This window comes from Fulmarus glacialis, unplaced genomic scaffold, assembly GCF_000690835.1.
Source record: "Fulmarus glacialis isolate BGI_N327 unplaced genomic scaffold, ASM69083v1 scaffold20395, whole genome shotgun sequence".
Lineage (NCBI taxonomy): Eukaryota > Metazoa > Chordata > Aves > Procellariiformes > Procellariidae > Fulmarus > Fulmarus glacialis.
In genome coordinates this window covers 6185-33610 of record NW_009215211.1, presented here as the reverse complement: position 1 = coordinate 33610, position 27426 = coordinate 6185, and the positions used below count along the sequence as shown (strand labels likewise).

The window sequence follows — 27426 nt, the reverse complement described above, 5'->3', positions numbered from 1 at the left end:
TATACTTGCACGGTTCATGGCCTCTCTGTCGAGATTGAAAATTAGTGTCTCCGTCTGGTATGTACCGTGATGTTGAAACCAAAAGTCCACTGTATGAAATAAGAATGTCATCCTTAGAGTGAAGGCATTTCCCTATTTACCCTGATTGTAGTGGAGTTTGCAACAGAGACAATATGTTCTTTGTTCCTCTGAGCTTTCTGTTTTCTCCTGTTTGTATTTCTGAGTGCTTACAAGCTGTGTTTTTGTTTTCCCTTGGATATATTGTATGTTGATTGTAGTGGATCCTACTAGCACTCCTGAATAACTCTTTAATAGGTGTATTTTCTCTTAGAACCTTCACAGGTGCACAGACTGTCTGCAGAGATTCGCTGCCTTATTTGGAGGAGACCCAAGATGAAGGCATAGAGCCAACAGGTAAGCGTGTAAAAGATGATCCTTGGAAATTTGAGCTCTTTTTGGAATTTTGTTAATGTGATTTTTGGGTCTTTTCTAGCAAGTTATGACTGACAATTTTTCAGGGCTGGGATAACGAGAGGCAGTCAAAAATAAAATTAAACTGAAGTGAATGAGGGCAACTGAAAAATTTTCAGGAGCTTTCTGTAAACTTGCATGAATGTAGTGGTTTCTCCCAGTTTTTGTCTGTATTTGAGATGATTACTAGATAAAAGTAAAAAATGGCCTGATCCCATGGAAAATCATACCAACTCTTGTATTACCTTTGGCATCACAGTCCGCTTACCAGCTGTCAACTATTGAGGATTTGGCATATTGTATAATAACTGGAGGCTCTAAAGGAATATCTATAGTCTGGTCAGTTCCGTGTTGCATTGTAGCATATACATACTACTGTAATGTTAAACCAATTGCAGTGGTAAATTAACCTAGTTGTGCTACCATGTGGCTTAAAGGAGGTTTACTAGCAGAACTTTCCGAGATTCTCTGGAAGATTTACAGCCCTGAGGGAGCTCCCTATTATCTTGGTGAGGCTGCTACTGGTATCTAAATTTGCTCATTTAAACAGGGAATATTTGTTCTATGAGATAATTGAAGCAATAACTGTAAGTGGATTTTGAAGAAATAACACATCTATGTAGGAATCTCACATGCAGACTTTATACATATGTATAAATATATACCTGTGTGCATATATACTTATTTTAAAAAAGGTAATTCTTTGATACGCAATAGGTTTCTTTCCAAGAATTGAACTGCTAGCCATTTGCTTTTTGTTTTTCAGTAAGCAGGAAATAGATTTGGATGGATAAAGGTGATAACTAACTTCTGTTTTCAAATTCAGGGTATTTTATTGAACTATTTGAGACGCATATTGTATATGTAGATTATTACTGAGGCTGTGATTCTGCAGAGTACTTGCTGTGTGCTCGTGAAGGCTCTGACCTATTTTTCTAAGAATTTATCTGGGACGCTGGTTACTGCTGTCAGCTATCTACCCTGCTTCTCTCCCAGAAGCTGCCGCTGGCTGCAGCTTAGAGTAATATGCTGGGCTGTAAACCACAGTGCTCAGGAAGGAATGCACATGCCATTCAGCCACTCCTGCAGAGGTGACCACAGCCTCTGGAAGAAAGGTGAGGTGAACAACTGAGGGTAGAAGCCGTTCCAGCTGTTCCATCGTAATTTTCCTGCAAACACAAGTCACACCCCATCCATTTTAATTAAGCAGTTCCTTTATTTGAGTTTAGGTATGTTTCTAAGTTGATGAATCAGGAGCTTACAATTTAAGTTAGCCTTTGTCTTTTATTTGACTTCGGGAATCTGTGGCACTACTTGTTACCCATTTAAATGAGAAGCAGTGTTTGACTTGGAAATATCACACAGCTATGCAGATGCTAAGTGGTAAAGTAAAGCCTGAATGTCAAAAACTTCTCCCAAAAATCTTTTGGGAGAAGGAAGCTCAATGTCTAGTTGCAGTGGGTCTGTTTTGTATATCAAGAGAAAAGAAGATTCTGATGTTTTCTAGTTGTGAAGAACTGTCTTTCTCATTTTATAATTGATATGTTCTGCAACCTCAGGAGTAAATTTGCCTAATGAGGACCGTGGGTTATTCTGGGATTTTTTCCCCATTCTTTTCCACCAATATATAGAAGCTCATTCCTGTGGAATCAGGCCAGATTTTGGTTTTTCTAATGCATATGTAAATCCAAAGTAACCTTACTGTTGGCAGCAAGCATTATATTGGCTTAAAACCAGTGTAAAGTTAAGAGAGAACTCATTCATGCTGGTTTTATACTGATGGAATCGCAAAATAATTTATGTTGGAAAAGACCACTGGAGAACAGCTTTCCCCTCATAGGAGGGCTCGTGGCTTTGTTCAGCTGAGTTTTGAAAACCTCCAAGGATGGAGATTCCACAGCCTCTCAGTCTCTCTTCTTGTGCTGAATCACCTGCATTGTGAAATTATTTTTCTTTATCTAGCAAAAATTTTCCTTGCTACAGCTCATGTCCATTGCCTCCTGTTCTTTTGCCGTGTGCCTCTGAGAAGAATCTGTCTTCTTTATAGCACTCCCCCTCCAGTGTGTGGCAGACTGCAGTTAGATTCATTCTTTGTCTTCTCTTCTCCAGATTGAAGAAACCTAGCTCCTTTAAGGGCTTCTCATACATGGAAGCTCCAGGTGTGCTTCTCATCCATGGTGTGCTCCAGGCCCCTGACCATCTGGGAGTCCCTCTTCTGGGCTTGCTTCAATTTGTTAGGACCTCTCTCTTGCACTGGGGCTTCCAAAGCTCACACTGCTTCAGATGCACCCTCATGAGTCCTGAGTAGGGGGAAATAATCACTTTCCTTGGTCTTCTGGCTATCATCTTGCTAATGCAGCCCAGGATGTAGTTAGCCTTTATCTCTACTGGGACATAATGCTGACTCACATTCAACTTGTCCACCAGGAACCACAGGGGTTTTTCTGCTGAGCCAGCCGACGTTTAGTCTGTGCTGTTGCATGGGGTTATCCTACCCCAAGTGCAAGACTTACGTTCATCCTTGTCAAAGTTTATGTCAGCCCATTCCTCCAGCTTGCTGAGGTCCATCTGAATGGCAGTGCTGCCTTCTGGCATGTTGGCCAATTCCTCAAGTTTGGTGTCATCTTTGAAGCTGGTGAGGGTGCATTTTATTGTCCAAGACAATAATACAGTCATTAAACAGTATTGTTCTCAGGACTAACCCCTGAAGAATGTCACTTGTAACTGACTGCTAGCTAGACTTAGAAATGTTGACCACTGTTCTCAAAGACTAATTATCCTGCCAATTTTTTATCCACCTGTTACTCCAACTCCATCCGGTCCAAACCTTCCAAGGATGCTGGGCAAGACCTTGTTAAAGACCTTGTTAAAGGAAAGGAAACAACATGCCACTGCTCTCCCCATCTCAGAGCTAGCCATCTCATCATGGAAGACAGTTGGGTTGGATTTACCAAGGCCAAATCAAATCTGCCCATTCTGGCTGGTCTCAGTCACCATTTTATAGCTCAAAATGATTTCTAGGAGAGTTTGTTCTATAGCCTTTCCATGGACTGAGGTGAGTCTGGCCTTCAGTTATTTGAATCCTCTTTCTTTCCCTTTCCCCTTGTCAGACGAAGACAGGTTTGACATTTGCCTTTTTCCTGTCATGGGGACCTTACCAGATTGCCATGCTTTTTCAAAGATGACGGGGAGCAGCCTTGCGATGACTTTGGCCTGGTCTCTCAGTATACACTCTGAAGCATCCCGGCTGGGCCCATTGACATTTTTCTATGTATCCAGTTTGTGTCAGTGGTCCCTCCTTTGATCTTCCTCTGCTGTTGTAGGTAAAACTTCTCACCTGACACTAGGCACTGAAACCCAGGAAGCCTGGTCTTGCCAGTAAAGGTCAAGGTGAAGAAGGCACTGAGTACATCAGCGCTTTTCATGTCCTATGTCAGTAAGTTGCCCATGATATCCTTGGTTCTCCTTTTGACTGCCAGCGTACCTGTAGAAGCCCTTTTTGTGGCTCTTCACGTCACTCACCAATTTCAATTCCAACTGAGTTTTGACTTTTCATTCCTGCATGCCTGGGCAATGTTTCTGTAGTGATGTTTCCTCCTGATTACACCCTCCACACGCTTCCGTTTTGGTGCATCGTAATCAGTTTTAGAAGCGTCAGTATTGTTATGAAGCTTATTTTGTACTCATCCTGATGCACCACTCCCTCCACGTCAATTTGTAGAGGCATTCTTTGGAAGATATCTTATTTCTCTGGTCCACATTGGTAGTAGTTTACTGATGTGAAGAGCAGTATATTTTATTGCAATTCATAAATGTTCCCTTTTCCTCCGATGGAAAAGGTACAAGTTTCCATGAACTGAAATATTTGTGTGTGTTTTGGCTAATTTAAAAAGACTTCTGCTATTTATTCAGTCTTTTCTGTTCGAGATTTTAAAGTTACTTATTTATTGTGGAAAATTGACAACATAGCAGAAAACCCTCCTCCTCCCCCAGCTGTGGCAAGGGGCAAGGCAAGTAACAAGAAGCTGGTTTCTGTATTTTTTTTTTTAAAGAATCACTATGGCTGATACATTGAGGTTCACTTGAAATTCAGAACTTCTGTACTTCTGTTTAAACTGTTCATTGGCACAAGGGGAAGTTTGACACCATTGTCAAGACTCCAGCCTGTGTGTACTCAGCTCCAGCTTTTACTAAAAAGAAGTTAGGCTTTCAGGGCCACAGGCATCTTGAAGAAAACTAAAAAATAATGGGCGAGAAGAGGAATGATGTATTTGTGTTGTCAGCAGAATGTGATGGCATCATAGCTGTGGAATCTGGGATGATGACTGTCCATCAGAAACGCCTCCAGCAAAGGGCTGAATACCTTCTCTCATCATTAGAGCAGAGTGATGTTTTGCAGGAACTGGCATATAATCAAGATACTGTTTTGTGAGTTAAATCTGAATCAGTTTCAAGCAGAAGTTAAATTGCTGTTTTAATTCCTGCTTGCCAGGGCACATCTATGGAATATCACTTGGAGTTACTCAGGTCATGCAGCAGGGCTATTCTACAATCAGCCTGTCTGTTTGTTTACCTGTCTGAAATGTAACCTTGGTTCTTTTGCATTTTATATGGCTCTCAGAGTTGTTCTTCCATAAACATCAGAATTCATTTATATTCCCAGATCCATTCTGGCAGTCACCAGGATACTTGCAGATCAGGTAGTGAGCAGAGAGAAGGTTTCATTCATTTATTAGCTTTAAACTGTAGGATTAGTGCATTTCTTTTTTTTTTTTCTTTTTTGTTTTTTTAACTAGTACACAGTTTCCTTCATACATCCCAAAGGACCAGCAGTTTCAGCCAGACTGATTATTCATGCAAAAAAAATATACAGACTTGCTATTTGTTTGTCTGTTTAAAATATTTTTCGGTATCTGGGCTGGTAGAGACAGCTTGTACCATATCACAACTGTTCAGTCATACATGGTGGGAAGGAATAACAATTGGCTGATAAAAATACAAAAATTGTAATGTGTTTATGTTGTGTATTATTTCAGACTTGGTAGAAAATATTTTAATAACAAGTGTACTTTTATAAATCAGTATTCACATGTAAATTTTTTTTTACATGTGTTTACAAGTCTAGGATTGTATTGTAAAAGATCAGCTGAAAACTTTCAAAGTGTTTTTTAAGTGGTAAACAAAGTTTTGAGCTGTTTTTTTTCCTCCTGTAAAGTTTCTTGTTGAAAATTTACACTTTAGTGGAAAAACTGCACACCTAAAATCCAAAATATTTACAACAGCTGTCCTTAGAGTAATTCCTAAGAGGAACTGCAGTACAGTCATCCTGTTATGCACTGTATGTATGAGACTACTCTGAGCCACCTCTTTCTTCAGCAGCAAAGACATGAATTGTGGAAAATTTAGTCTGATCATGGAATTTGGCTTTGGAGGAGCATGACTTGGGGAAAAAAAACACTTGAAGAGGCTCAAATAGTGACAGTCAAGAATAGCTATCTTGAATAAAATCTCTGCCGTTTTTTGTTTTATCTGACAAAATAGTCTTCTTTAGGAGTAAATCTTTTCTCACCATCTCTGACCTTCAGTGAATTCATATGAAGGACATAAGCCAGGGTGACATATTGGTGAATGAAAAAGCGTTTTGGGTACAACGTGTAATGTAGGTAGCAGGAGTTATTGGAAGAAAGAGGAGAGGAACAAATATTCCTCTTTGCTTGCATATAGGGAACTTTCAGTGACATTAAGTACTTTGAGCTGGAATGCTGTTTTATTTTTTCTTATGCTCTCTGTAAATGTATATTTACATAATATAAATATGTAAGGTGTATAATGTAGCAACGCTAATAGAGTATTTAAAGGATCTTTATTCTGATTTCTACGTTGGTTTCGGGTGGTACTGAGTTAATTTCCAGCCTGGACATTGCAGTTTAACTTTCAGATGCTAGTGAGGCAGAGCACCTATTTTGCTTTTCCCAAAGCTTATAATCAATTCATTCAGTATTTAGCCAGGCATTCCTTCCCAGGCTCTTAGAAGAATGAGCCCTCTGCTCAAAATCCCTGGGCAAACTGACAGCAGAAGATACAGTTCATGTTTTGCTGTTTTTACAAATTCTGTGGGACAGAATAGTTAGACCTTTAGAATTATTTGACTTATTATCTAGATTCAGGAGCTGTTTTTAGATTTAAGTTCTACCTGCAAATACATGCAAGAACAGACACTGAATGGGCGTTCAAGTTTATATTCCTTTGTGATATATATTTTGTATTATTAAGGTGATTTGCTGAGTCTCTGAACTGATTCTGTTCTTTGGTATGAATCAGATGCCTTTTTGACACCAGAAAAAACTGTATAAGGAAAAGCAAAAGGAGACCTAGTTTCAAAGTACACTTTTGGTTTCTGTGTATAGATATTGCAATGATTTGATTGATTTTCACTCTTTGTGAAAACTGTTCTGTTATCTACTGTACTTCTGCAGTGAAAAGGTAGTAGTTATGCAACTTTTTTAATGTTATTGTAGGAATGTTGTTAATATTTCCGGTTACCTTGAAGAGAGATACTCTTTCTTCAAGAGTGTTTTAGAATGTTGTATTTTAGCTCTGTATGGTATGATTTTGTTTTCAACAGAGCAGTCACCCACCTGTGCCCAACCACACCTGCCATCCCTGCCATCTTTGTTGGTTTAGAAGCTAGAACATCATACGGAGTTTTTCGGCTTTGGTGTGTCACTGCAGAAAATAAGCATTTGGATTAACATTAGCTTCTGTCTCTGACAGGTCTTATCTCTCATCCTTTTCACACCAGGATTGGGGTTAAGTGCAGAAACACTTTCTTTGCCTTCACTACTTATAAAATATTTGTGGGGTGCCACTGCTTGCACTTTAATAAAGTCTGTCTGTCTATTACCTAGAATCCTTCATGGCTACTTGTTTTCTAAACTGTCTGGATTTATGATGCCCTTCCTCCACTGACCTAAGCAAAGCTCCACACCTATGTTTTGAAAATCATTATATGCAGTTTACACATGAGAAAATGAAGGCACATGGAGATGAAGCAGCTTTATTTGTATTTATTGCTGGCATTATTACTTTCTGTTTATCAAGAGAAGAAATGCAAGACTGTGAGTCAGGAACATGAATGGAACATAATGTGAGTCAGGAACATTAATCCTGGATTGAAACACATCACAGCTTTGACTGCTCAGTTCACTTTCTGCACCAGGGTGTTTATCTCCTTACCTGGGAGGAGATGAATTTTTTTTCAAAAAGCTCTGCACATGCTAGAATATAGCATGGGGCAGTGAAATCTTCAGAAATAGTTTCGCAGAATACTGGCAGCAAACTAGACTGGTTTTGGTATTTCTCAGTTTAGTAGTTGTACTTTATCAGCTGATTATGAATGAGCTTTTCTATACAGCTAAGTAATGAAACTTTTTTTGCTGCAAGAGAAAGTTGGTTTTTGTTTTTTTGTTTTTATGTACGTTTGTGAGCTTACAATAGCTTGCTATGCTTCGGGTTATCTGTGCAGATTGCAAGCCTGACTGGAGGGAGGCTGCAAGTGTGTTCTAAAGCACTCACTGGATCCAGCTGTGGTTGATGTGTTCATATATTGCCAGAAATGCTCAGAGAGGTAGTTTCCAGGCCCTCTGTGAAGCAACTAGAGGAATAGCATTTGAGGGATGTGGAGCATGTTGTACTTTTGAACACTCCAGAACTGCTTTTTTTTGGCCACTGAAGTACCAGGAAGCAGTATAGGTACTAGCTGAGCGTTCTTTACAGTTTTTGTTTTCTGTAAGTGTAGTAAAAGACAATCGTGCTTATTAACTTGTATCAGAAACTTCAAAAAGTCATATTTTCTGTTACTCTTAATTCTGACGAACCTAAGCTCTTTGGTCTGAAATTTTCCACCAGCTCTCTGTAGAATATTTTTTTTTTTTTATGTTTATGCTAAAAATATTTCTTCATTTATGAAAGTAAATCTAAGGGATTAAAAGTTGTTCTTAAAAAGTTCTTGTACTATTTTGTTCAGAAGTATGGGAACTAACTGTTTGATAGGGGAGTCGTGAGTGGTTTTTTGTCTTCCTTGTGAGAATTCATCTAAATTTTGCCAACTTACTAACCCCTCGATTCTCTAAGGAGTGTATTTATACTCAGCCACCTTCTTGCTGGGTTTGCAAGAGCCAAGTAGAATCTTTGAGACAGTCATTGCTTGTGAATGCCAGGGGCTGCCCCCAGTCCTTGGCACCAGTGGTGAGAGCCAAGTGACATTAGCTGGTGCTCTGTGTCCTGTCCAGGAAGCGGAGGAAAAATATAGGGGGGGAAAAAAGTGGATGGTAGAAAGACAGGGTGAGGAAGGCAAGAGCAGAAGAAGGTGAAAGATGATGTGGAAATAGGGCAAGACAGGAGTGAGTGGAGTGGATATACATACTAGAACACAGGGCAGATGACCAAGGAAAAAAACTGTGGGAAGTGGTGGGGAACAGGGGCAGGATGAAGGAGAACAGCTGGAGGGGAAGGAGGGAGGAAAGAGCTATGACAAACAAAAGGAGCTTGGATGCTGAACAGGGACAGAGGTTTCAGATCTTTCAGATCTTTGTAGCCTTTTGATTCACCAGTTATTCCATTAACTCAAGGGATAGTGGGTTGTGCAGGGCTGAGCATGGGCAAACAAATTCTTCTGGAACTGGTGGTCTGCCTGTAACACACAGAAGATCAGCATAATTCTATATGGTGGCACTTTTTTTGAGACGCAGAACAAAGTGTAAGAAATAAAGATTTCTCTTTCTGCATGGCATATTTGATAGCTATAAAATTGGAAAGCCCTTCTCTCAAAAGGTGGGAAGTGCCAGAGTTGTGCTTAGTCCTGCAGTCTTTATTTAATCCTCTTGTCTTTTGGTACACAGTCACATCGCATTTTTCAGTGATAGAATACCTTGATGTAATGCTTTACTTTCCAGAGTCTCTGTGGACTTCCTTTGCTGATGGCAGAGTCAGACTGAGAATAGATAACTCATGTCCGCAGACTCCCATAACAGTTCATCAGATGTTCAAGGAGAGCCTAGAAAAATATGGATCGCTTCATGCTTTGGCCAGCAAAAAGAATGGAAAGTGGGAGAAGATAACTTTTTCAGAGTATTATTGCTTCTCCAGGAAAGCGGCCAAGAGCTTCTTGAAGGTAGGTACAAGAAACAAAACCAATTCCTTTTTCTCCCTTTGTCTCCTTAAAAAACAAACAAACAAAAAAAACCCTAAAAACCAAAACAAAAAACCCCCACACCAAACAGAACAGCCCCCTCCCCCCCAAACCCCACAATATAAGAGGCTTTTCTTCAAACAAACAAACAAAAAAACCCCTAAAAACCAAAACAAAAAACCCCACACCAAACAGAACACCCCCCTCCCCCCCAAACCCTACAATATAAGAGGCTTTTCTCATTAATTGAAGATCAGCAGTCATATTCGTTATTGAAATAATAATGATGAAAATTGGTTTTGGTCAAAGAGATAACAAAGAGTCAAGGGAACTTGACTGCAAGTGAAGAGCTGCTGTGTTACACTGTCTCACTGGGGCATGGGTACAAAGCTCAGCATAAGGCCTTAAGATTAAAAAAAAGAAAAATAGATGAAAGCAGTACTGTCATGAATTTGGTGAGATAAAGACAAATTTTAAAACATTCTAAACATAAGGTAGATTAATACTTGTTATGCTCTTGTTGATATTGAAAATTTCTGGGTTTTGGGCCTTTCTGGACAGCAGAGCTCCACCAGACAGGAGAAGGTAGTGGAAAGTTTAGGTCATGTTAATTGCTGATAAATACTGGTTTTGCTATGGATATCAACAGAGAGATGTACATGGATGTGTCTCATCAATACCGAAATAATAAATAAATCAAAACTTTCTATGGCTTTTATTTGTTTGTATGTTTCATGCTATATGTTTCTCTCCAGTGTGCCTATATTATATAACCTTATGCTTATTGTTTTTAAGCTTGGTCTTGAACAATTCCACAGCGTAGCAATCCTTGGATTTAATTCTCCAGAATGGTTCATCTCAGCTGTTGGAGCTGTTTTTGCCGGGTAAGATTTTTTTTGTTGGTTTTGTGGGGGATTTGGGGATTTCTGTTTTGCTAGGTCTGGAAATGTAGCAAATCAGTATTTGGTATCATATCTTGGAAGTTGTGCTGCAGCTGATTAGCATGTTCAGTGACCTACTGGAGTCTCATAGCTTTCAGTATATCTGAAATAGTCCAGACACTCATAAATTGATCCTGTTTGCTATGGGCTTAACTGTGTCATTCACACAGAAGCTGTTGTACAGTATCTTATCACTGGAAGATGTGGGAAACAGATGAGACTCCCAGTTTTATATTAATGTTATCTGTCTACAGGAAGATATGTTCAAGTAGGTGAAGTGACAGATAAATACTAACTAGCCTGATTCCTTCTGTCCTGACACCTGTTTATACAATTTGGATTTTGCCTCTTAAGCTGTTTCTGTGCCAGTGAAATTCAAATTGGTATCTCTGTGCAGCTTGAACAGAAACAGAACATAGTGGGTTTTTTACCACTTCCTGAGCTAACTCTTGTGCAGCCTTAAGTGGGTTAAAATGCTGAATCCTAGCCTACAGCATCTTCTACTGAATAGAGTTCGGAGATTAGTTTTTGCAATGTGCATGTATCAGAGATATTCGTGTGTATCTAAATACTTGAAACAAACATGACTGCTGTGCTGCTGTTTACTTCCACATCTTCATACTCTTTCAGCTTTGATCTGATCTTTGATTATTTTTCTCTTTTTTGATACTAAGTGCATGTATATCTGTGTGTATGTATATAAATACATGTTCTTTTATATATACCTACATTTTTGATACAGAGGAATTGTCACAGGAATATACACAACCAATTCTCCGGAGGCCTGCCACTACATTGCTCATGACAGCAAAACCAATATCATGGTTGTGGAAAATCGGAAACAACTGGACAAAATAATGCAGGTACAAGGTGTCTGAATGGTTACTTAAAAGCCGTAATTTTCCCATTTCTCGATACTGTATTGGTCCCAAATACCATATTCACTATCTGTATCATGAAACCTTTCGTGGGAGTGTTCTTATTTGGAAATCTGGTATCTGGTGTTTGAGCTGTTGGGTAACTTGCAGCTCTGTTCTCTATAGTGTCTGTGGCTCATGTCTAAGCAGTTCTGATTCTCTCCAGCTGAGAGCTTACTTGGTTCACTGCAGACTTACCTGGAAAAAAACCCACATTTTGATCCCATGTTTATAATGTCACCACTTGATTATGTTTGGAAAAACACAGACCACTTGAATGGAAGAGATTAGGATGATGCAAGTTTGAAAAGACCTTCCATTTAAATATTAAGGATGTTAGTGTTCAGAATTTCCGCTTTCCAAAATGTCATCTTTTCCTGCTTGTAGTATTAACCATTAAGGCTGTTGAGTGTACTGCACTTCGATAGCATGATGGTTGACATGAGACAGACTTTAGTGAGAAAGGAGGAGACCCTTTAACTGAACAGTCACAATTTTGACAAAACTGTTTGGCAGCTTTGAGTGGGTTTCTGCAAGGGTGCGAGATTGAAAGACCAACTTGACAGAAAGATCCCTGTTGCATGACTTGAGGGAGGAGCACAGGAGCACAGGGCAGCTCCCTGGAAGGGCTTGTATGTCAGTAAGATGTTGAGGGACGCCTGTGGCTGGAGGTGAGTCGTCAAACTTGCACCAAATTGCACCGTTTGCTGAAGCAGGGGAGCCCTCCATGGTGGAGTTTTCTGCCAAAAACATGTACCTGCCAGAGAAAAAATATCCATGGATTTTTTCCAAATGTATTTCATATAAGTTATACATTAATTGCTTTGTATTTTGTAGTTTTGTTTTATATGTGATTTGGAGGAAAAGAGATTTTCATAAGTATTCTGGAAAAACATACAGTCAGACAAGCTTTGCAGTGTCATTGACTAAATACCAGGCTATGCTGTCATGAACGTGGAGAGAAGAATATAAATTGAAGAACTCGAGGGATTTGATTCATACACATTTCTATCCAGTAAAAGAAAAGACAGCTCTGGCCAACACTGCTTTTTCCAGCTGAGGGTTTTTTTGAAACTTTTTTTTTCTGGAAGAACCCAAGACTGAAATAATAACATAACATTTCAATTATTACCCTTCTAATAATATATACATAATGGCTACCGTCAAGCCACTGCTGTTGTGTTAGTGCAGATTGATCAAATCAGTTCAGAATGTGATTAATTCAAAGGCATCTATGAGGCACTGGGTCCCACGAAGTTCAGTGAAATAAATGCTCTCTGCAGGCCTTGCAAAGCGGAGAAAGAGCTACTGAAAGCAGCAGCCATTGCGCTCTGCCTGTAAGCTTGCAGCTTTATATTTTTATTTATCCTTAAAATGTGCATATGGCTTCCTTTCCTTTTTTTCTTTAAGAAGGTAGAACACTTTTTTAGCAGTTTAACAACAGTTTTTGCTGAGGGACTTCCTCTATCTTTGTTGGTAACCACAGCAGTTAGGGTCAGCTTCTAGCTTGACCTAGACTGTTCCTTGATGTGCCCTTTGGTGCATTATGAGAAAGGATGCTGAGGAGCCTTTTCTGATGTAATTTTTAAAAATCTTTTGACTGAAAACAAATTTCCTAGAGCAGACTGTGCAGCGTCTTCTTTTTTCCCTCCTTTTTTTTTCTTTTTTTCTTTTTTCTTTCTCTTTTTTTTTCCTTCCCTTCCCCTCTTGTTGAGCTAGTTGATTGTGAGTTTAGGGGAAAATATTTGAGGGTGGAGGGAAACAGGATGTTTCTTGTGACTGTCTAGCCATTACAGTTTTGGCAATATTTTAGTGGAAAAAAACCCACACAAGATATGAATAATAATATATAATAAATTTGTTTTAAAACAATCCAACAGATCTGGAATCGCTTGCCACACTTGAAAGCTGTTGTGCTATATAAGGACTCCATTCCAGAAAGACATCCAAATTTATATACGGTATGTGAATGTTAGAATGGAATTATAATTCATGGGGTATTATTTATTTGATGAATTTCTACTATGTTTAATTTGTGGAATGTCTATCATTTAGAATGCACTGCTGTGTTCCAGCAAACACATTCAAAAGCTTCATCAGCTTTTTCCGTTTAATTTACCTGTAACTTCATGTTTGATACTTGACATTTAAAATTAGAGCTACCTTGCTTAATTGTCTGTCTTGTGTCTTCCTGGCTTTTTACTTGACTGGATTAACACAACACCTATAGGCTTCAGGTGGGAATGTGTACTCTCAAACTGTTAAAAATAAAAGTTGTCCACTGGTCCTAGTGAAGACTGAATTGTGGTTACTTACACTGGATCCAAGAACATGAAGCTGCTTGTACTTTTACAGATGATGGTTGCATTTTGTTTGCACGAAATATTTCTGGTGATAGGCAACAAGTGAAGAAAAATAACTATGGACTACACAGAGGAGCACATTTTCTTAGTATATATAGAATCTTCGTATCACATGGTAAAAATAAAGCAGAAAAAGGGACAAAACCAGGATCAGAAATTTCTGAGTGGCAAAAGTCCAGCCTTTAATTTAAGAAATATGAGGACTTTAAGCAGAACAGATTTTTGTAAACGTGTTGTTCAATATATTTTGAAAATATAATTGAAAATAATTAAGTAGTAAGAATACAAAAATCAGCATTTTAAGTGGACTACAGATTATGAGATTCTAGACTGAAATAATTCAACTGGGGAAAAAAGATACTAATGAAGAGTGGACAGTGTAGAAATATTTTAAAATATTTGCAGTTTTGATAATCTGGGGGGTTACTAGGTACAAAAGAAAAAATCTTCTGCACTTGTTTTAATCATGTCGTCTTTTGCTATGTTGAATAGCATATAACTGTTAGTAATAAACAGTTACTGTTACAATACTGTACGTACTGGTACAGAGTATGCTTGCATCTCAGTACAATTAAAAAATTAATACAAAGGTGATATTACTATTTATATTTCTTAGCAAAAGGAATAAGTGCTAGCAACTAATCCTGGAACAACATTCAGTTGCTGAAGCCTAAATGCCTGAGAATTGATATATTTGAAAACACCCCTGTTCAGGTGTCATGTTGGACACACTTTCTCAATGGAGAAGGGTAGCTGTGAGAGTGTCTTGACAGTTGCTGTAGTTTATGTCGATTAAAGGAGAAATCACCAAAGGCAGAAATGATTGTTTATTAGGTTTGATGTAAAGCAAACCACTGGAACCACATGGCATTTGATAAAAGGGATTTGTATTGCAAGTTGACAGCTAATGTGTAGTGAGCAATTGCTGCAATAAGGACAGAGCCCTAATACATGGATCACTGCATGTTTCCAGAAGGCAAATGCAAAGTCAGTAGTGTGTGTGGCTGTTTGTTTGTACCTTTCACCCTTTGTGGAATGGGAACACTCTCTGTTGCAGGTACTGTTCAGTAAACAAAGCCTAGGCAACAGATTCACAGTGATTAACGCATTCTAGTGTGAGAAGACAGTAAGGTCAGGAAAACAGGAACAGCTGCTAAGTCACATAGAAACAATTACATCCTTGACACCTCCAGACTTTCCAGGAGCTAGGGAAAGTGATGCAGCCACGTTTTGTGGGAGGGGATAGCATGCGACAAATCCTCTACTTGCTACAGCGCTGTGCATTGTACTGCCTTTCTTTTCAGAGATGTGGTTTGTTTGAAGATAGTATAAAACTGATGACTGGTAATTAGAAGAATCCTTAGGACAGCCTTGTCACCCAAGAAAAGGATGTCTAGGTACCACAAAGGCTAACTACTGTAACCTTAATAGCACACTGGCAATGACAGAGGCACACTGACAATGAACTCGCCCTCAAGCACACATTCTCCTTTTTTACCTCTGCTGTTGTTCGCATCATCCCTTTTACTGCTGTGTGGTCCTAGATATATCTCCAAGAAATCATTGAAGAATGGAGGTGCTGCATCTTGCATTTGAATAACACAGTTCTGTAGCATAGTATGAATCATCTGATTCCAATGGGAAACTGTCAGTTTGGTTATTGACTTTCTTAAAAAAATGTTGTTATACCCTAGTTTTCAATTAGCATTGAAATCAATGGTACACTTAGCAGCATATCAGGTGCGTGCAATAGAAGTATCTGGGAGCAACCAATATAACATAGAGGATCAGGTTCAGCATTCTTCTGGGCCAATTTGTGTGGCACAAAAGTCCAGCATCATAAAAGGTTTAGCTCATTCTAGATTGAGCCAAATTTGAATGGGAGTTGTGACCAGCATCATATGCTCTGTTTGCTATAAAATAGCAGATAATTTGGGCAAACATTCACACATGTAGATGATGATGCTTTTGCAAAGAAGCTTTCATCCAATTGCTTTATATTTATATTTGTGTTTATATAGAGGAGAAGGAATTATAGATGGAGTGTCACAAGTATACTCTTACTTAAAAACAGTACATCCAGATTCCTTTAAATGAGACCCAAAATCATTCTAACAGTGTGAGATAGAAACAGAATTTTAGCCTCTGTGACTTGTCCATAGTATCCATCTTGGAGGAGGAATAGTATTACCATTCCCTTCTTAGACACTGACAAGACTCATGGCAGCACAATATTAGATAGCCTATTTGCAATTCGCACATAAAGTTCTCAGCTAGTCTTATCATACTTCTTACATAGGCAAGACCTGGCGAAACTTGCCTTGGAAACACGTTCAGAGCAAGGCACTGAAGTTTTCTGCCATTTTTGAGACTGATAAGGTACTGCATCTTTCCCACTTGTAAGAAGCCATTTGATATCCTGTATTTTCTGTTACATGTTTTAGATGGAAGAGTTTCTGGAGTTGGGAGATGACATATCTGATACTACTTTGGATGATATTATTAACTCCCAAAAGCCAAATCAGTGCTGTGTACTAATATACACATCTGGAACAACTGGGAAGCCAAAAGGAGCCATGCTGAGTCATGACAACGTATGTACTTTGGGCTCTTCCTTTAGCATAAAAATAGCAAAGTATGGGGCTGTTTACTCCTGTGTTTTGAAATGATTGGTACATACTAGAGCCTTGAAATCCTTTTGCTTTTGCAACATGGATAGCGTACCACAAAGCAATATTCAAAATGCAGTCAGCTGTTTCTGGTAAAGTATAAGCATGGTAAAGAATGAAACTCCATTCAAACTAGCACTTCACAAGGTTGAACAGTTTGTTATGAATATCAGTTTTTTATTCACTGGTTTTCTTGTGACATATAATGCATATTTTCATAAATATAATTCACAGATTGCCAAAAAGTCTCTCAGGTGATGTCACAGATAATCTTAAAACAAATCATATACATCAGCCAGCCACTATCAAAACAGCTTGATGGACTGCTTTTGCAAATTTTATCAAAACTGGGGGTCAATGTGTTTTTTTTACTTTGGCATTATTGTATTCCTAGACTTGGGTTTCTACATCTGTCACTGGAGGATAATACAACTCTAGTGTTGTGAATAGAAAATTTTCCAGTGATAGAGAAAAGCAAAGTTTTTTGCAAAAAAGACTTTCCTCAGAGGTCTGCTAGCAAAAATCTGTTTTGGGTTTTTATGTATTTAATTTTTTTTAAGGTGGCTGAGTGGGAGTGGAAAATGGTAGGGAGCCTTTCTGAACACATAGGCAATCTGTGAAAGGGCTGGTCTAAGTTGTGGCCTCTTCTCTTAAAATAATGCAGAAACTATTGCAGACATGCACACTGTGAGGAGCAATTCACCTAAATGTAGGGAATCAGTAAAGTAGTATCTGGAAACAGAACGTAGTGAACTTGATAGAAAAAAAGAGTGATCTGATGTAAATCCTATGCTCTTCCATCGCAAAGGAGTCTGGTGTCATTTCCATGTTAGCTGCCAAACTATTCCTGGCTGCTGATCACAGACAGACTATTTTTATGTTGGCGAACGGTGGAAAACATGCCTTGCCTGTAACTGTGCTGCTGCCTTCTTTAGTCAAAAGATGTTTGCCACTGTCCATGTGCAAAACCAATGCTGAGTCAGTCACATATGCACCCACATAGATCTGCTGTGAGTGTGCCTGTGTGCTGTGAGGCTTGGAGGATAAGCAATCAATATAGCCGCATCTCAAAGACATCCCATTCTGCCTGCTGTGCAAGTCTCCCACAGCCACTTGTCCAACGCTGCCATCTAAACTTGGAGTCGCCTGGCCTGACAGGATGCTGCTCCTTAAAAACCTCTCTTGAGAATCTGTATTTCCTTAGACCAAACGTACACTTGTACCTTCTAATTTATTACAAAGAAAAGGAGCTGGCAGGAGCATACTGTGATTGTATCTCTCCCCTGCCATCTTAAATAATGTCATTTCTGTGTCCTGCCCTACCCATTTTAGATTACAGACTCCTCTGAGAAAGAGCTGTTTCCTTTTGTTCCGTTTCGTGGTGGGGTTTTTTTGCTGTGCACATAGATCTTCCCTGCCCCCCAATACCATCAGATATATTTGTGGGTCTTCTATATGCTATATTCTGATAATGAAGATATGCATATTTAGCATCTTTGAACTGCATCTTCTGAGATAAAGGGGGAATTAGGAAGAAGAGGGGGAAGCATCATAGAGTTTCACTAAGAAGTCAGGCAGCACATCTTCAAAAATATTTATGCACGCAGTGCTGCTCATGGTGCGGGGTGTGCGTGTGTGGGAGTGTCACTTGTGAACCACCGTGGTGAATATCCCAGAGGCTTCCAGAGGAGCAGTATACAGCTGCTATCTTCCTCATTAGTGCTTAGCCAGGTGATCAATACAAGACAATGAGCTCGTTGTTGTTACTAAACTGTCTTGTGAGCTCACTGGTCACTGACTACTTCCTGTTCTTTTTCAGGTAAACATAGAGACATAGCACTGGTGAAAAGTGCCAGCTTGATAGAAAGTATGCACAGCAGGAGAGTTGCAAAAGAAAGGGCAGATCAATTTACTCCTTGTCTATCCAGCCCATGGCTGCCCTGCTCAGTGTGTCACTAGGGCGTGGGGAGTTGGTAGTGTTCAGGCAGCAGAAGGACTGCATTTACTTATGTTATCTGCAAGTCTATGTTGCTGCTAAATTCATCTTGCTTTCGACTGAGTGTCCCCCAGGGAATTGACAGTCTGGTGTGTTGTCAAAGATTGCAATGTCTTCAGCAATTTCTGTGAGCACAGGCTCTTCATAGTTACATTAGCATAGCGTGGGGATCCTTAATTTGTGTTTAAAAAAACAAACAAACAAACCACACCATACCTAATGTGTTTTATTATTTATTTAAACAGATAACTTGGACATCAGCACATTGCAGCAGAGCAGGAGATATGCAACCTGCAGAGGTCCAACAGGAGTCTATAGTCAGTTATCTCCCACTCAGCCACATAGCTGCGCAGATATATGACCTGTGGACTGGAATCAAATGGGGAGAGCAAGTTTACTTTGCTGAGCCAGATGCTCTGAAGGTATCTGTCTTGTATTGCACCTAATTAAGCTTGCGCTTCTTCCTCTTAGAAAACATCCCAGGGAGAGAATGTGATCATTGAAGAGGTGCAGAAGATGAAGATTGAGAGTCCATTGTTGTAAGAATTATGGAAAAGTAAAATCCATTAGACTTGTGATCCAGTGCTCTAGGCTCCAATTAAAATGTATAATCCAGATCCATAAGCTTCTATTAAGGCAGAAAAATACACATCTAAAGCAAAAGCAGTATAAGCAATTTTTGGAGGAAAGGGAGGCAGAAGGAACTAAACCACTGGTGCGTTTTCCTTCTTGTATACATACTTCCCCCGATGTGTCAGAGCTGGCACATGTTAGTGCGTATGTCTGACTGAAGTAGGTTGAGCAGTCCTGCTTTATATCCTGCATGTTTAGTGATGTTCTACATGTTAGCATTGCAAGATGCAGACTGCATCACCAAACCTCTTTATCACTGCTGTGGACCTTTTGCAATGTTTTGAAATGATTTAATGATTTTAACAGGGCAGCTTGATCAACACGCTAAAAGAAGTGCAGCCAACATCTCATATGGGAGTTCCTCGAGTATGGGAGAAAATCATGGAGAAATTAAAGGATGCTTCTGCTCAGTCAGGATTTATGAAGAAGAAAATCCTGTCATGGGCTATGTCACTTAGCTTAGAGAGAAACCTAAACTGCTCAAGCAGGTATGTATTCCGTCAACCTGAAAGTAGCTATCTGCTTGTAATAAACTATGAAGCATCAGTGAGACTCTAAGTGTAAATGGGTAAAATTTGGCCTGGCAACGCAGCAAATATAATGCAAGAGGGAGGGTATAGTTATCGATTACAGTAGGCTGATCTTAAACACAGGTGACACTTAAAAGTGTCCCTCCATCCTCCCTGAGAACATACTCCCACTGACATGTCTCCCAACTCTGTGTCTTCTGTGAATTGAACAGTTAGTTTTCAGCTGGGAGAGCTCCCTGATGCAGTGCACCTTGTGACTGTGCAAGTGCTAGTTACTGGTGTGAGGAAAGGGCATGAATTTGGAGGAGGTGTATGAGAGGGGGGAAATTCTGGGGGACAGCCCAGACAGACTGGCTCATGAGAGTCTGGGGTATGCACCATGTGAGTAAGAACATCTCATCTCAACACAGAAACTCAGGGACACCCCCTGCGAATTCTCTGAGCTCTAAGTACGTTATCTCTGTTCTGAATAACATTGATGTTTTTACCCATAAGATTTCTCAGATAAAGAATGTTGTATAGATTCAAATATTAACTTAATTCACAATTCTTTCCTGTTCCAAAGTTCTTTAAAGCGTGACACAATGAAGTGTGAAATTGCTTACAGAAAATGGTATTCCAAAAGATCGTGCAGTGATACTGCTTTGCTTGTCTGATCATTCAGCTTCTCAGATAGGTCCTGCAAATTTCAGATTTTAGTGGTATAAGTTCTCAGAGACACATTTAACTGATAAAGAATCGGGAATATAAAAGCCTTGTTTTATACAATACGTTTTTATAGATTCTTCATGTATTTTCAGTATTCAGACATCTCAAGAGTTAAAGTTCACTAGCAATGAAAGATACTGAATAAATGAAAAAAGGACAAATACGTAACCTGTTCTTACTGATGTAACTTCTGTGAACACCAAAAACCAAACGGCAAATATATCTCTAAACAAAATTTATGTCTGATACTGTTTTGGAAATTTCAAAGGTTGCTCTGACTTACTGTCGTCTTCTCTTGTGTGTTTTGTACTCAGCAGTGATTTAAAGCAGTTCTGGACAAGGTTAGCAGACTACTTAGTGCTTGCAAAAATACGCAATGCACTGGGTTTTTCTTCCTGTCAGAAGCACTTTTCTGGTGCTGCTCCTCTCAATACAGAAACACTGTATTTCTTCTTGGGTCTGAACATCACCCTGTATGAGGCGTATGGGATGAGTGAGACCACAGGCCCACATTGCCTATCTGGGCCCTATAATTACAGGCAGCACAGGTAACTTTACTCTTTTTTTTTTTTTTTTTTTTTAATAATGTGGTGTGTTTCATTATATCTATGAGAAGAGTATTTACTAAGGTTCAACAAAGATCTTATTGGTTATTTTATTTTCTCTCAATGCATTGCCACTCTGTTGTGACTTTGGGAGGCAAAATAACTTCCAGGTCAGAAGCTGAACACATTGCCTCCGTAGCATGCCCTGCCAAGAGCACCGAGTGATCTACAGCATTATATGCAGAACACAGTTACTAAATCTGACGTATATCCTTGCCCTGGCCCACAGTAGGGTAGCTTTCAAAATGCAAGATCTCAAATACAAAAGTGTTTGTATGCCTGAAGGTACAGAGGGAAAAAAACCAGGAAGCACAGGGCAAGGTAGACAGCCAAAAAGTGCTTAGATACTCAAACGTATCTGCCCTAGTGAATTAATATTCCATAGCTTTCAAACAATTACAGCAGGTTGTTATTTACAGTCACTAATATTTTGATAGGTTCAGGGATTTGGTGTGTTAGACGTCTTATCAGTATTATGTTTAATATTTCTGTGCTCCATGTGGTTTTTTTTGTGCTCTTCTCTGATAGCTGTGGTAAACCAGTACCTGGCTGCAGAGTGAAATTGGTGGACGAAGATACAGAAGGCAATGGAGAAATCTGTTTCTGGGGAAGGACTGTTTTCATGGGTTATTTAAATATGGAAGACAAAACAAAAGAAGCCTTTGATGAGGATGGGTGGCTGCATTCTGGAGATTTAGGAAAACTAGACAAGGATGGCTTTCTCTATGTCACTGGAAGAATTAAAGGTAATAAGCAAAATCTTGCTCCATGTTTATGGTAACTGTTCAGTCACATGTCAGATGTGGCCCATTTAATTAAGTGTCTTTCCTCTAATGCCAGCAGCATTGACCTAATGGGAAGATAAAATAAACTTTCTGTGAGGAAACCATGGTGTGCCCTTTGCCTAGAGGAAAGGTTTCCCTCTAGTCTGTAATAGGTGGACATGATTCAGTTCCTACAATGAGGCTTTTTATTTCCCAGAATTCTATTTGGTATTAATTACAATTATTAGTATAAAATAATAATGCAGGTTTCATGTGTTTTTCTTCAATTCTAGTGATCCATTAAGCTGTCCAGTCTCCCTTTGGATCTTGCTAAATTGTCTTAATTGCACATTAGAATGTTTAGACAGAGTCGAGAGACACACTCTGTTATATAAAAGTTGTTGCTGTAGGTCAGAGCTAGGTTCCTCGGATGCCTTAGGCGATGTGTTTGCAGAGACTAATATTGAAGCTTGAGAGCAGAAGGGAAAGTTAAAGCTAAAGCAATAAACCTAGGTATTATTACAGTACATAGCTTGAAGTCTCACATGAGTAAGACTGGTCACTCTTACTTGGAAGCTTTTTTCCACAATACATATTCAGAGAGTGGGATTGGTCACAGTCGAGATGTAACTGAAGAAGATTTAAAAATTAAGTAACTATCATCTTAGAATATATGATGAATCACTAGGGAAATAACACAGATGAGTGAATTTGTCATAGGGTGACATAGTGTCCTGTTAGGAATTAGGACTTAAGTATGTACTATGAATAGTCTGCACCAAATGCAGCATCTTGATTTTAACTTGCTTTCTTGTCTGATTCATTTTCCTTTAGCATAGCAGTTAGCAACTCCTAGTCTCATTCTGTCATAACATCTGCATTTCACTTACATCTTTCTTGATTGCTGAACTAATAACAATTACTCTAAGTTACAGGACAGGTACACCATCTGGGATAAAATAAGTGTCTGTCCAGTTTCATTAAAGTTTTAAATCCGAGTCCAAATAAGGTAAAATCTAATAGAAGGTAGTAAAGAAGCTTTTCTTCTAGTGACTGAAACAGGACTTCTTCCTTTGGTTCTGTGGGTCTTACAAGTTTTAGCACTCATTAGCTGCAAAGCACAAAGATGTAGCTAGAGAAGCCCATAGAAGGTATTTGTAGAGGTGTGGAAAAAGTTGTTACAATTATTACAGTTGTCTGGATCAGCTGGGAAAAAGCTGACATCTTGGACAACAGAAAACTAAGTACCAGAGAGATTGGTAGAGGATCTAGGACAAAAACAGGACTATGGCAAAAGGAGGGGGGAATTAAAGGAAAACATAGACCTAGACAAGTTTGGATGCACAACTAACTTTGCTATGTATCTGTGGCTTGACAGAAGTCTCTCATTCTGTAAAGAGTACTTGTGCTTCCTCAAATGTGTGCAGTGTGTTGACTAGGGAGAGAAATAACTTTTATAGTTATAAGATCAATGCCTATTCCATACCAGAAGGTTGAGTATAGACTGGAAGCTATTTCTCATCATAGTTCTTATGGAGCGGTAGAGATGGTAGGGCCCAAACCTGTGAATGCTGGAAGGGTGCTGTATTCCCTTGATTGCATCCAAGTTCTTCAAGTGTATCGCTGTTACCGCTGGCAGGGAATCAGGTACCAAACCTGATCCTTAATACATACAATCAGCTGCATTATTACACAAAGGACTGGTATACCATTTGTCTGCATTATTTGTTGAAGCATGTTCTGAAATGCTGCAAAGACTATTATTTGAGGACGGTGAGAAGTCACCAGTGTAATGAAAGCAAAGAGTTGGAATTTACTTAGATAATACTCAAATTTGTAATAATTCCAATGAATATATGTATTATATTTCAGAATGAATGCATTTAAATAAATATGCACATTCCTTTATCAGTAGAATAAGGTATCACTACCATTGTTTACAAACCTTAAAAATATTACGATTCCAGTCTGTCATGATATTCCCCTCATGTCAAAAGGAGGGCAGGAATCACTACTTGCACTGCAGACGACTTCTCTTAAGATCTTGACTTCTCCCTCCTCACACTCCTCTCTCCCTTCTTTCCATGTTGCTTTTATGGACCCTTCCTGCAGTAGTAACTTGTTTTTGTCTGACCCCTCTTGGTGGCTTTAAGAATTAGTTTTAATCATGATGTTAACAATGAACTTGCTTTTTGTTGAGGTAGCAACAGTAAAATAGAGAGTGAATCCGATGCTAATTTGGAAGAGATGATTGCTCACAGAAAAATTCCAGATGGTGCAAGAGTGCCTTGAGAATAACTAACCTGTTTCTGGGTTATGTAAAAATTATCTGGAGCAAATATGTTATACTGAGGGAGAACTGAGAACTTGAGCACATATTTGAAAAACATTAGCATTTTTATTTTGAAGATAATTAATTAATAGGCTTTGTTCTCTCTGAAAACATTATCTTTAGAAAAAATCTCTCTTATTCTTTATAAATAAATAAATATTTTATTTTTCAGAATAAAAATGGGTCGATCCAGACATTAACCTGATCTTTGGAATTTATTTGAATTCAACTAATAGCCTTTCTTTTTTGTCTAGATTTGATTATTACAGCTGGAGGTGAAAACGTGCCTCCAATTCCAATTGAAGATGCTGTTAAAAAAGAACTCCCAATTGTTAGTAATGCTATGGTGATTGGAGATAAAAAGAAGTTTTTGTCAATGTTGCTGACCCTAAAGGTACACCAGTTTTAATACTGCTTTCAGTGAAATTATACACCTGCATCTACCCAAACCAGAAGAATTTTGACCCGTTTGTAAAAAGACCCAAAATTAGATAGAAGGACATCAGTGGGGAAAAAAAAAATACATAGCAACTACACACCAAATCCTGATGGTCTAAACTTCTTATGATTACATGACCTGCTAAACATCTACGTGTTTACTGCTGTTTCTCCTATACATATAATAAGACATTTTTTAATTTAAATGCAAATTTTTAATTAAGAAGTGTTGAAAAAATGAGAAGTCTCTGTAACAGAGCACAATAATAGCTTTTATTCTTACAGACAAGCAAAGACAACAAATGTTTCTGTTACGGGCAAAAAACAGTTTCTAACAGAAACTTTCCAACAGAAGCAGACTTTCCAACAGAAACATTTCTCTACAATTTGTTCTGTTCATATAGCACAAGAAGGATGACTGTAGAACAAAATAATAGCTTTGCTGTGGCATATGCTTCAATTAAGAAATCACTTTTTTCTAAAACATTTGCACTTCATGTTCTGTGTACATACATAGTGAATGACCCTTTAGTTTTTCTCAAGTTGTTTATCTCTATGACTGATACTCCTTATCTACAGGTACGATAGAAATACTAATTTAAGAAGTCTAACTTCAAAGAATGCTTCTATCTCAAGCTTTTTACATTACACCACCGTAATTCAATTTAATGATGAGCTAAATGTTCCCCTGTAACAGTGGAGTAATTTGGAAAATATGGTAGAAATTCAAGGTCTATAGATGGACTTCATTGCCCGATTCATTGACATGTTTTAAGTTTGTTCATGTCATCTGCATATAAACCAAAAATATTTGCATTTGGTAGCCAAGTGGAAAGAAAAGCACTATCATCTGTAGGTATTTCTGCTTTTTAAGGCTTACAGAATGTTTGGGTGTTGATGCTGAGCCTTCTTGATTCTTAGGAGTCGGGGAGGACCTGATCAGAGAAACATTTAATGCCTTGCAAGAGTGAGCATTTGATGATTCACTTAATTTGATGTTTTAGTGCGTGCTGGACCCAGATACATCTGATCCCACTGACATTCTCACTGAACAAGCTAGAGACTTCTGCCAGAAGACTGGTAGTAAAGCCACTAAGGTATCAGAGATTGTAGCTACAAGAGACCAGGCAATCTACCAGGCCATTCAGGAGGGAATCAACAAAGTCAACATGAACGCTACTAATAGAGTTCATTGTATTCAAAAATGGATAGTCCTGCCAAGAGATTTTTCCATTTCTGGGGGAGAACTAGGTAAGATTTACTGATTTATATTGAGGTATACACACAGTAAAGAGGCTGCTGATTGAAGAGTATTCAAATAGTTTTGTATGCCAAATTCTGAGTACAGCCACTAGAGGGAAAGGAAAAAAACGTTATGCAGCATGTGTTAAAGAATACAAAAATCGGAGTTTTTGCTGCATACATATATAACAATCTGTGCTCATTTTTAAGTACAGCTCTATAGTTAAATTTCAGATTGCTTTGGGCAATTAAACAATCAATTCTGGTTAATTCCTTGTGCATTACAGAATTAATAACTTCCAGTAATAATACTGAAAATTTCTCGTTTAAAAAAAAAAGAGAGAAGCAAGACAATGAAAGCCTGACAACAGAGCCCCAAGCACATTACCAGGCTCTTTGAATAAACAGGGAATTGTTTAAAAGCTTTCAAAAACATCATCCTTTTAATTATTTTTAATGAAAAAAGTAGTACTAGTCAGTCATCACCCTCTTATCTGCAGCTCCATTTGAAGTCCTCATGCTTATGTGGAGGCAACCTTAGATACCACGCTTGCTTCTCACTTTTAGCAGGTATCTACACTTAGAGTGGGAGATGTTCTTCCAAACAGGCTCTTCAATAGAAAATCTTAGGAACCAAAGCTCAAACTGAGTAGGAATTTTTGTTCCTATTTCTGCTATTGTGACTAACACCCTCTTTTAAGGTCCAACAATGAAGTTAAAACGGCTCACCGTGCTCGAGAAATACAGAAATGAAGTAGACTCCTTCTATGAGGAATAAGAAGTCTTTCACCCAAGCATTAAGAAGATCTGTGAGCTAAAGAAAGTATTTCTTAATCAAAAGCATTAACGAAGATTATGCTTGTTTTGGTTTTGTAGTGTATTGAAATGAACCCCTAGAAAACTGCTGTGTCAATTTAGTTGTTCCTGATAGTTTGTCCTCTTCTTACAGAAGTATCTACACAGTGTCTGTTTTCTAATATTGTTTTTACTTTATGCCCTAATTGATTAAGATTAAAAGCATCCTCTTGTGTTGTATAAAGCGGGTATAACTAATTAATTCTGCTAGACTGAAACGGAAAATTTTTTATACAGTGATCTTCCGTTTTTTTTTTTTCTTTTCTACAGGAGGTTGCCTGTCGCTCATGATACATTTTGGTAGATCAGTAGTTAGCAGGACTGCTTAGTGAAACTTATAACACTTATAACACTTTTTTTAAAAAAAAAAAAGAAAAATCAAAAGGGCTGGTTTTTTCCCTCCCAGAGATGAGTTTATTTTTGTTCACTAACACAACATTTCCAAACCTTAAGACACTCCTCTTCCATTTTTACAGTGGCTAGAATTCAGACTCTTGTGAAAGCAGCAGCTTGTCATTTCTTAAATTCATGTTGAAATAAGCATTACTATTTCTCCTAAAAGTGAATAATCAAAAAAGTTGGGGGAATAGCTCCCTGAGATTGAAAGACACAAGTAGCAAATGCAGGAGCTCTCACATTAAAGTGCTATGTAGAACAGAAACTTCTTTAAAATTGTTTACAGCACTTTTTTTTAAGCAAAAGTGTTTAGAAGCAATGTTTGTCAGCGTGTTGCAACACTACCAGCATGTTTCAATATTGACATTGTACTAAT

The 27426-nt window shown here is 38.5% G+C and overlaps 1 protein-coding gene across 1 annotated transcript; it reads left to right on the top strand.

Annotated features, from left to right (window-relative positions):
- Positions 1 to 1502: 1502 nt before the first annotated feature.
- Positions 1503 to 26814, top strand: ACSBG1 (acyl-CoA synthetase bubblegum family member 1). Its single transcript, XM_009578872.1, has 13 exons — positions 1503 to 1652; positions 9426 to 9643; positions 10457 to 10545; positions 11345 to 11465; positions 13400 to 13480; positions 16327 to 16476; positions 18793 to 18969; positions 19487 to 19668; positions 20733 to 20966; positions 21552 to 21769; positions 24374 to 24513; positions 25562 to 25808; positions 26501 to 26814. The coding sequence occupies exons 2-13, from the start codon at positions 9512 to 9514 to the stop codon at positions 26575 to 26577; spliced, it is 1848 nt and encodes a 615-aa protein (XP_009577167.1). The 5' UTR covers positions 1503 to 1652; positions 9426 to 9511; the 3' UTR covers positions 26578 to 26814.
- Positions 26815 to 27426: the final 612 nt, after the last annotated feature.

Bases quoted from the DNA above. Each gene is read 5' to 3' on its own strand.
- ACSBG1 (XM_009578872.1), top strand. From the start codon at position 9,512: ATGTTCAAGGAGAGCCTAGAAAAATATGGATCGCTTCATGCTTTGGCC. The intron at 10,546-11,344 runs GTAAGATTTTTT...TTTTTGATACAG, and splicing joins GTTGGAGCTGTTTTTGCCGG to AGGAATTGTCACAGGAATAT. The intron at 19,669-20,732 runs GTATGTATTCCG...TTTTGTACTCAG, and splicing joins AACCTAAACTGCTCAAGCAG to CAGTGATTTAAAGCAGTTCT.